The sequence below is a fragment of the Chiloscyllium plagiosum genome, chromosome 19 (genome assembly GCF_004010195.1).
Source record: "Chiloscyllium plagiosum isolate BGI_BamShark_2017 chromosome 19, ASM401019v2, whole genome shotgun sequence".
Taxonomy (NCBI): domain Eukaryota; kingdom Metazoa; phylum Chordata; class Chondrichthyes; order Orectolobiformes; family Hemiscylliidae; genus Chiloscyllium; species Chiloscyllium plagiosum.
Window position 1 is genome coordinate 25,557,175 of NC_057728.1, and position 10,933 is coordinate 25,568,107.

General features: G+C 41.0%; 1 protein-coding gene across 2 annotated transcripts in view; it reads right to left on the reverse strand.

Annotated features, from left to right (window-relative positions):
- Window positions 1–2,541: 2,541 nt before the first annotated feature.
- Window positions 2,542–10,933, reverse strand: part of slc23a4 (solute carrier family 23 member 4) — a 43,467-nt gene continuing 35,075 nt past the window's right edge. For both annotated transcript variants that reach the window (XM_043709380.1, XM_043709379.1), the window contains exons 9-12: window positions 9,979–10,143; window positions 5,737–5,845; window positions 3,999–4,094; window positions 2,542–3,102 (exon numbers count right to left, since the gene is read on the reverse strand). In XM_043709380.1, the coding sequence (XP_043565315.1) occupies window positions 2,876–3,102; window positions 3,999–4,094; window positions 5,737–5,845; window positions 9,979–10,143 (597 nt within the window). In that variant the 3' untranslated portion in view covers window positions 2,542–2,875. The remainder of the gene's footprint in view (window positions 3,103–3,998; window positions 4,095–5,736; window positions 5,846–9,978; window positions 10,144–10,933) is intronic.

A 10,933-nucleotide genomic window follows, 5' to 3' on the forward strand; every position in this document is an offset into this window, starting at 1 on the left:
TCCAATGTACGTGGGCCATATTTGTTCTGTCTTTGAAGCTAGCCCTCTCCCAATGAAGTATTTTTATTCTGACAGACTCGTTCTTTGTCACTTTCCACAGTTAATTTAAACTGTCAATATTATGACTATAGTCCCCTTAAAACATCCCTCCACTGCCACTTGATTAACTTGTCCCATCTAGTTTCTGCAGAACCAAATCCAGTAATGCTTTCTTCCTCGTTAGTCCAGAAAAATGCAGATATAGAATATTTTGCCTTAATCCGCTTCAAATATTCTTTGACATAAGAGAAATAGCTGAAGAAACTCTGTGGCAGCATCTGTGGAGAAAAAGCAGAGTTAACGTTGAGTCCAGAGATGAGCAGATGCTGCCAGACCTGCTGACTTTATCCAGCTATTTTCTGTTTTCATTTCAGATCTTCAGTGTTCATGGTTTTTTGTTTTATTTCAGCAATACTTTGCTTTGTCTTCCCTATCTTATTACTATCCTAATCTTCCTTAATACTGCCAGCCCTCCTTGTTTTCTCTTCCCTATTTTTGCTGAACACCCTGTACCCAGGAATATTTATTGCTCAATCCTTCCTTCATTTGAACCTGATCATTGTTCTCATGATAACATTCTATTCCTAGGTGCCTATCTATACCTGCAGCACACCAACTTTTCATTACTACACTCTGCATTCACATACATGCACTGTAAACATAATTTAGACATTAATGGATTCCTTCATTCTTTAATCCCACCCAATGCCTTATTATTTTCTTCCTCGTGAGTTGTCTTTCTCAATCCTGTCAATCACAGTTGATTTTTGTTTTCCTTTCTAACGTGCATCCTGGTTCTTATACCTCTAAATTGCCTATAACCCTCCCTGTTAGTACTTGCAAGCTTTCCACATGAATGTCAGAAAGAGACCACAACTGCTAATGTTATCCATCTCGAAAACCCATCTCCTGAAATACCCCGAAAATACTTTGTAGTGCGCAGTGACGTCTTTCATCCAGAAACCTAGGATTCACTGTAATAATTTGGAGATACATCTGTGTCTATAGAAATGCTTGCCTTTCCTCAGACTATATCATCCCTTTTTGATACTACTAACTGTTCTTGCTCCTGGTCCCTACACAGCTGACAGTTGAGATAGTTAGGTTGCAGAGTTAGCTCTGACTACAGTCCCCAGAAAAACAATCACTCTTACCCATATTCAGACTTAAGGCCATGAATGTTCCTTCTCAACTACATGGTGGTCATGTTTTCCATTGATACTGCAAGGTTTCGAGCTGCAGAGATGTTTTCTACATGAAGCCCAGGCTCTTAGTTACACACAGCGGCACTAACTGCTCCTCAAGCTTCAGAACCTCCACACATGGTTGCCAAGAATAGAAGAACTATTCGCGAGTTTTGAAAAGATTTGTAGCTTAGGTTGGGGTTTTGGATGTAGGTTTGCTTGCTGATCTGGAAGGTTCATTTCCAGATGTTTCGATACTCTACTAGGTACGTCTTCAGTGGGCCTCCGGTGAAGCAATGCTGAAAATTCCTGCTTTCTATTTATATGTTTGGGTTTCTTTGGGTTGGTGATGTCATTTCCTGTGGTGATGTCACTTCCTGTTCCTTTTCTTAGGGGGTGGTAGATGGGGTCTAACTCGATGTGTTTGTTGATAGAGTTCTGGTTGGAATGCCATGCTTCTAGGAATTCTCGTGTGTGTCTTTGTTTGTCTTGTCCTAGGATGGATTTGTTGTCCCAGTCGAAGTAGTGTCCTTCCTTATCTGTATGGAAGGATACTAGTGAGAGAGGGTCATGTCTTTTTGTGGCAAGTTGGTGTTTATGTATCCTGGTGGCTAGTTTTCTGCTTGTTTGTCCAATGTAGTGTTAGACCCAATCTACCACCCCCTGAGAAAAGGAACAGGAAGTGACTTCACCACAGGATATAACATCACCAACCCAAAGAAACCCAAATATATAAATAGAAAACAGGAATTTTCAGCATTGCTGCGCCTGAGGCCCACTGAAGATGCTACCGAGTAGGGTAACGAAACATCTGGAAATGAATCTTCCAGCTCAGCGAGCAAACCTACATCCAATATAAGAACTATTCCAGAGATCCCACATAAAATAGGCAATGCACTCCAAGGGACAGAAATGTTTTGCTAAGCCTTTATTTATTTGACTTGTTTATTTGTATTAACCTGGTTAGATTTAAAAACTCACTAACTGTTCATCAATCAATTGCTTTGCTTATCATTCTTATATATTGAGATTAGCTGATATGGATAGTAAAAGTTGAGTAAAATCTTATATCTTCATTATCTGATGTGTTCCTGTCCTCATTTCACTTTTCATTTGTACGCTGATTTTGTATGTTTGTATGACATGAGCACTGCAGACTTTCCTCTCCAGGGTTTGAGTTTCAGGGTACGTAGAACAAAGATCTCTTTGCTACTGTAAATTGGGATGATCTGAATCTAGTTCTCACAGGTGGAAATTTTACAGTAAAGTTGTATAAATAACATGGAATTATTGCGAAAGTCAATGTTCACCTCAGTTGTACTTTCGTTGATATGCAATTGTTTTATTTCTTGATGGTCACAAGCAAGAAGCCATTGGGTGGTTGATTTTAAACATTTAACAAAAGAGTACAAGTATAAAATAACAAGTGAACTCAATCAAAGTACTTTTTCCAAAACTATGATAGTACCATTTGTAATCTTGTAGGAATGATACTCTAACCCTCATCCCAATATATTCTCTAAATCTTCTCCAAAGTATCATTCTTCTTTGTTACAATATAAACCAAACACCAGTGTCTGGGAATAATACATTGAAGATATTTGGCAAAGTCCAATGTGAGAATAGTCTGTTTAAGAGTTTACACAGTGTTGTTAAAATGGAGTTTCTTTAAAGATTTCCTGAGTATTCTCTTCTGCTCTTTCATCAGGGGGTCTTGGCTGTGGGCAAAAGGGGAAATATCTTCTCCAGGCTCCAGTGCAACATTTTGTGCCAATACCGAAAGGTAAATTGTAGCAGCCACTCTCATTTATTCCTTTGTCGTCATCCTCATGGAAGGTATTTTCCCTCCATGCAATTAACCCACGTTCTTTCTCTGTACCTGTAAAACATCAGTAATCACTTCTGACTTCTGTCTTTGTCTGCCTATGAATTGTCTTATCTTCTACTGGGAATGACTCCTATTGAGCTGTGTTTATCCACCTTGCAATGTACAAAGTAAATAATTGAGTGTAACGTAATGTGGATCATCCCCAGAGATAAAACAAGGCACTACATAAATGCATGTTTTTTTTGTTCTTCATTCTAAAGTCAGATTCCAATCTCTTGGGTTACTCAACTATCATCCAAATGAAGCATGGATCTCCCAGGAATTGCTGTTAGCAGCCAAGAGATTTTAATATTTAAGTTGCAGTAGTTAGCAAAAGATGAGACTTGTTAAAGGTGGTATCAATAAGGGAGCCTAGTTATTTTGTGCAAAGCCAGGAGATTTTGGCTGGCATTATGGATGGGTAGCAGTAGCAAAGTAGAATATTGGACCTGCTCCTCCCAATTAGTATAAACTCAGTGATTTGTACCACTGTTGGTTATAAGGGGGATCAATGTTACCAGCATTACTGATAGTTATCAGTGCATTTTCAGTAAGTTATTTAGTTACTGATGGAATCAAAGTTCCTCTACCTCTGGTTTCTTCTTTCCAATTCTCAGCTTTTCTTTGTTATTTTCTCACTGCTGGCTTTCTGGTTCTTGAACCCATGAGCAATGGCGTGAACTACAAAGGTCCAACTTTTATAAAGTATATTCAATAATATTTGCAGCCATCCCCTGGTCAGAATGTCACATGATAATCAGATTTAGCAATCTTAACAGTATCAGTAGTGTTGAAAAGATTAATAATGGTTTCTCTGGTAATTCTATTTTGCACTAAGAAATAAGCAAGTCTTTCTAGGACATATGAAGAATACTGTAGCAGAATGGCAAGAAGGAAAAAAGGCTTACCTGGTAGAGTATTATCCAGAAAAAATCCAAAAAATCCTCCAACAAACATACTGGTTGTTAAAAGGACACGGATCATTTGATCTAGTGGAAGTACTCCTGTGAAACAGAACATTTCTTTAGCTTTCTATCAGTGTTAACATTCCTCCAGATTCCATTAAGTATACAGCACTAATTTAAAAATTCTAATTGCTTTGTATTAACTGGAAAAGCATTAAAGAGGCAGAGAGCCAGGAGAAAGAGTCACCAAAGTTAGGGTGGTTCAAACATAGAGGAATAAGTGAGACCAAATACTTCCTGAGTAGAACAAAGTTCAGTGTGCAGCACATTCAAATATTTACTCTGGAATTTGGATTCACATCCATCTGTTAGCTGTAAAAGGCCTTTTCATGAGTATGGAGAGTTTGAATGTAGATTCACCTGGATAGGAATGTACACCACTTCCAAACTGACAGTTAGTGCTAAACTTTTAATTTAATAAATGTGAGTGCTGCATTTTGGGAAAGCAAATCTTAGCAGGACTTATACACTTAATGGTAAGGTCCTAGGGAGTGTTGCTGAACAAAGAGACCTTGGAGTGCAGGTTCATAGCTCTTTGAAAGCGGAGTCACAGGTCAGTAGGATAGTGAAGAAGGCGTTTGGTATGCCTTCCTTTATTAGTCAGAGTACTGAGTACAGGAGTTGGGAGGTCATGTTGCGGCTGTACAGGACATTGGTTAGGGCCAATGTTGGAATATTACGTGCAATTCTGGTCTCCTTCCCATCGGAAAGATGTTGTGAAACTTGAAAGGGTTCAGAAAAGATTTACAAGGATGTTGCCAGGGTTGGAGGATTTGAGCTACAGGGCGAGGTTGAATAGGCCAGGGCTATTTTCCCTGGAGCGTCAGAGACTAAGGGATGACCTTATAGAGGTTTATAAAATCATGAGGGGCATGGATAGGATAAATAGACAAAATCTTTTCCCTGGGGTCAGGGAGTCCAGAACTAGAGGGCATAGGTTTAGGGTGAGAGGGGAAAGATATAAAAGAGACCTAAGGGGCAACTTTTTCACGCAGAGGGTGGTACATGTATGGAATGAGCTGCCAGAGGAAATGGTGGAGGCTGGTACAATTGCAACATTCAAAAAGCATTTGGATGGGTATATGAATAGGAAGGGTTTGGAGGGATATGGGCCGGGTGCTGGCAGGTGGGACTAGATTGGGTTGGGATGTTTGGTTGGACTGAAGGGTCTGTTTCTGTGCTGTACATCTCTATGACTCTATGCAATCTTACTCAGAGGCCACAACATGACTGATTTAAGAAGTGAAAATGTTTAAGTGTAGTTCTGAATGTGGATCAAGTGTTGTTGGTCCAGCAGTATTGCTCTGCAGCTAGTTGTTTTACAAAACACTATACAGTGTTTCATGCAGACAAGGGGAAATAGGAAACCTGTCTCAATGTCCAACTGTGATTTTTTTTTATCCTTGATGAACAGGTAAATAATATAGTGGTACACAAAGGAAGTTTAATAAAGTCAATCCAGAAAATTCTTGTGTGCATCCTTTCCTTCCCCAGGATCAGAACACAAATGAAGGAAAAATATCATATTGCAAGGATAAGACAGTTTCCTGTATAATGCCTACACAACACAATACTTCTGCCCGAACACCGAAGTGTGAAAGGTACTCCAGTTTCTTCCGTCTGCTCATCTAATTATTCCTTGATCTAGGTATATATTTGAAGTAATAAGCTGATTTCCTACCTGTTTGAATAGCAAGTGGGTGTTTATTCATCCAGTTGGGAATGACCATGCCAGAAAACATGGAAAATCCAAAAATAAATATATTTCTTGATGAATTCATATCAGCAAACTAAAAGGAGAGTAAATATAACTGCAATCAGCAAGAGTAGGAGGGTGAAAATGTTGCTTGACTCTTCATGCTTTCAGATAGATGTTCATAATTTGCTATTCTGAATTTGCCTTGAACTTTAAATTAGGAACATCGTGGCAGGATGAAGCAATTCAGCTCATCGAGCCTGCTGTGCTGTTCACTACAATCTTGGCTGTTCCCCCACTTCAATGCCTTTTCCCCCACAATATCTCCATACCTGCAATATCATTGACGTTTAGCAATCTGTCAATCTCCACTTTACATATAATTACTGAGTTTCCACAGCTCTCTGGGATAGATCATTTCAAACAGTAAACAATATTTCTCTTCATCTTGTCCAAAATTATACCCTTGGTTCTCGACTCCCCAACCAGGGAAACACCTTAACTGCATCTACCCTGTCTATCCCTTAAGTATTTTGTATTCTTTAATGAGATCATTTCTTATTTCTCAAAATTTAAAGAATCCAGGCCCAGTTTACTGAATTTCTCTTTGTAGGACAGTTTTGCCATCCCAGGAACAAGTCTGTGAATCTTTGCTGCACTTGTCTATGGCAATAGTATCCCTCCTAAGCTATGTAGAACATAGAAGAGTACAACACAGTATAGGTCTTCTGGCCATCGATGTTATTGCTGACCTTTTGTTCTACTTTTAAGATCAAACTAACCTACAGACCCTAGATTTTACTATAATCCATGTGCCTATCCAAGAGTCGTTTAAATATCCTTAATGTATCTACTACCACGGTTAGCAATGCATTCTACGCACCCACACACTGTGTAAAAAACCTACATCTGACATCTCCCCTAAACCTTCTTCCAAGCACCTTAAAATTATGCCCCCTCATGATAGCCATTTCCGGCTGAGAAAAAGTCTCTGGCTATCCACTCTATCTATGCTTCGCATCATCTTGTACACCCTTATCAAGTCACCTCTCATCCTTCTCTTCAATGAGAAAAAGCCCTAATTCCCTCAACCTTTCTTCATAAGACTTGCCCTCCAATCCAGGCTGCATCCTGGTAAATCTCCTCTGCACCCTGTCTAAAGCTTCCACATTCTCCGTATAATGAGGCAATCAGAACTGAACACAATATTACAACTTTGATCCAGCCAGGGCTTTATAGAGCTGCAGCATAACCTCGTGGCTCTTAAACTCAATCCCCCTGCTAATGAAAACCAACACACCATACACAATTCTGTAGCCAGACAGCCAAATGTCCTTGTATCCCATGCTTCCCTATTTGCTGAATGAGCCAACCATGGGAAACCTTATCAAACGCCTTGCTAAAATCCATATACACCACATCCACTGCTCTACCTTCATCAATGTATTTTGTCACATCCTCAAAGAATTCAGTAAGGCTTGTAAGACATGACCTGCCCCTCGCAAAGCCAGGCCGACTATCTCTAATCAAGCTATGGTTTTCCAAGTAATCATAAATCTTGTCTCTCAGAATCCTCTCCAATAATTTGCCCACCACTGTCGTAAGTCTGACTGGTCTGTAATTCCCAGGATTCTCCCTATTCCCTTTCTTGAACAAGGGAATAACATTTGCCACCCTCCAATCATCTGCCACTACTCCAGTAGTCAGTGAGGATGCAAAGATCATCGCCAAAGGTGCAGCAATCTCTTCCCTCGCTTCCTGTAGTAACCTTGGGTATATCCAGTCTGGCCTAGGGAACTTATCTATCCTAATGTTTTTCAAAAATTCCCAGCACATCCTCCTCCTTAACATCAACCTGTTCAAGCATATCAACCTCTTTCACGCTGTCCTTACAAATGACAAGGTTCCTTTCACTAGTGAATAGTGAAGAAAGTATTCATTTAAGGACCTCCCCTACCTCCTCCGACTCCAGGCACAAGTCCCCTTCACTATTCCTGATTACCCCTATCCTGACTCTGGCCATCCTCTTGTTCCTCACATAAGTGAAAAACCCCTTGGGGTTTTCCTTAATCCTATGCGCCCTTCTTGCTCTTCTAAGTCCATTCTTCAGTTCCTTCCTGACTACCTTGTAACTCTCTAAAGCCCTGTCTGATCCTTGCTTCCTCAGCCTTAAGTTACCTTCCTTCTTCCTCTTGACTAGATGTTCCACATCCCTTATTACCCAAGGTTCCTTCACCCTACCATCCCTTCCTTGCCTCAGTGGAACAAACCTATCGAGCACTCACAGCAAGTGCTCCCTGATCAACCTTCACATTTCTGTCATGCATTTTCCTGAGAATGTCTGTTCCCAATTTATACTACACAGTTCCTGCCTAATAGCATTGTAATTCCCTCTCCCCCAATTAAATAGTTTCCCATATCGTCTGCTCCTATCCCTCTCCATGACCACAGTAAAGGTCACTGAAATGCTCTCTCCCTGTGAGATCTGACACCTGACCTGGTTTGTTGCCAAGCATCAAATCCATTATGGCCTTCCCCGTAGTTGGCCTATCATCAAATTGAGTCAGGAATCCTTCTGAATACAGCTGACAAAATCTGCTCCATCCAAACTATTTGAACTAAGGCAGTTCCAATCAATATTAGGGAAGTTGAAGTCACCCACGATAAGTTAAGGGAACCAAAACTCTCTCAGCAATGACTGTAGTCAGATTTCCAGTGATCAGTCTCTTGTAGACCATTTGATGAGTAAATAGCTAAAGGGCATTGTGAACTTGTGTTTACAATTTATTATTCAACCATGTGGAAGAGGGAATGCCAGGACAGGGAGCCTCTGTGCCTGCCTCAGACAATTGAATTATTCCACATTCTATCAGAAAACTAGAGGACCCCCTTTAATTGCCAGCAACAAGTCTCTTAATGAACCTAATTAGTTCCCTCTCTTTGTGGAGCTGGTGCATTCAGATCAGACCCATAAGTGTCTCCCCGAAGTTGGTCAGCACCAGTAATGGGGTCAGAAGCTGATGTGCTAGTGCTAGTGTTAGTGTTAGTGCTAGTGCTAGTGCTAGCCCCATCTGCCTGGGGACATTGATGTGGAGAAAGTGAGGTCTGCAGATGCTGGAGATCAAAGTTGAAACTTTATTGCTGGAACAGCACAGCAGGTCAGGCAGCATCCAGGGAACAGGAGATTCGACGTTTCGGGCACAGGCCCTTCTTCAGGCAATGTCCCAAACATTCAGCCTCACATGTCAAGCACAGAGTGTAGAGAAAGACTTGATATCATTTTAAAATTTAACCTTTACTCTGTTTTCTAAATTATATTTTATCCCAAACATTGAAGAAGTTAAGAACATTGACATTGTAACACTCTCTCAGGATTCACGATATAATGCCTGATGCATGCAAGCCCTTCAAGAACTTCAGTGAAGCTGACCCTCCAAACAGCATCCCACTCAGACCCACCCCACTACCCTATCCCCGTAAACCATGCATTTCCATGGCTAATCCACTTAGCCTGAACATCCCTAGACACTATAGACAATTTAGCGTGGTCAATCCACCTAATATGCACATCTTTTGACTTTGAGAGGAAACCGGAGCACCCGGAGGAAACTCGCGCACACAGGGAGAATGTGCAAACTCCACACAGACAGTCATCCGAGGGTGGAGTCAAACTCAGGTCCCTGGTGCTGAGAGGCAGCAGTGCTAACTACTGAGCCCCTAAGATGCTTGACCAACACAAAATCCTATAACATGTAGCCATAACAGGGCAAAATTGAGGACAGCAGATGCTGGCGCTTAGAGCTGGGAGTGTGGTGCCGCAAAAGCACAGCAGGTCAGGCAGTAGCCGAGGAGCAGGAGAATTGCGCAGGAGAGTCGATTCTCCTGCTCCTCGGATGCTGCCTCAACTGCTGTGCTTTTCCAGCACCACACTCTCTATACAGCCGATATCTGTATCTGGGATATATGCAATTACACTGACAAAAGGAAGGATCAGAGAGCTCTGTATGAAAAGCATCTGGATGATTAAATTATTGAGCACAAATGTTCATTTATCTAATTCATCAAATCAATGACAGTTATTAGATTTACAATAAAACAATCAGTGAGATAAGCAGACAGGAAAAGGGATTATTTTTCCTCATCTGATGAATGAAATTTTCGATTCAAGAATAGAGAGTAACTTGGTGGTTTGGAAAACGAAAGGAAATGCTACTGAATCAACAATACCTGCAAATTTGAAATCCCGACAGCTGTAATGATTCCGAACATCACCAGCAGCATTCCACCAATTATTGGCTGTGGGATGGTGCTGAAAATTGCTCCAATTTTTACAAACAGTCCTACAAGAAGCATTAAGCATCCACTGGAAAGTATAACTCTGCGACTTCCCACCTGAAATCAACAGGAGTGAGATATTTCACCAGTTTCCACTTCTCAGTCTAATCAGTTTTGGCTAGAAATGACTAACAATTTATTATCAATCCATTATTAACTCTGTGCGGTGGTCCTGTTGCACATTTGGAACCAGGTGGCTCCAAGCTCATTTTATTTGGGAGTTTTACAGAGGCAGAAGAGAAGGCCTTTATCCCACTGTGTTACAGAGTTCAAAATTGTGTAGTTCAAAACTTACCTTTGAAAAACTGGATTCAACACTATTGTAAGAATAGCTTTAAGAGAGGACATCTGTGTGCCTGTGGTGAAGTTCCTGCTAAATATATTTAAAAGTGGGTGTTAATGGGTTGAGCTTGTTGGGCCTCAGTTTCTTGGTCTGGGCATTTCTCCTACTGCCTAGAAGGATGCACTTAAAACTGAATTCAGGGGGATCCAAGATGGCGGCGACCCAGTAAGACTGAGTCTATAGTGCTCCTCCCAAGACTTGGGCACAGTGGGTCACCTACCCCCTACCAAGCTCACCAAATCATTTATAAATCATTTATAATAGTTTAGTAACTCAATTAGTTGTGTAATATTACATTTAAGCAACTTTATCCTAAGTTAAAATGACTAAAGGGAAGGGAGCCCGCAGCTCTCAGCAAGCAGGAACCCCTCCCCCACACTCTACAGCTGCAGCAGAGGCGTCCACAGCCGCCCCGGGAGACTTACCAACAGTAGCAAGTCTTGCAGAAATGCTTTCCAAGCTTGACTCGAAGATCGATGCCTGTATCGTCGAATCCAGGAATCG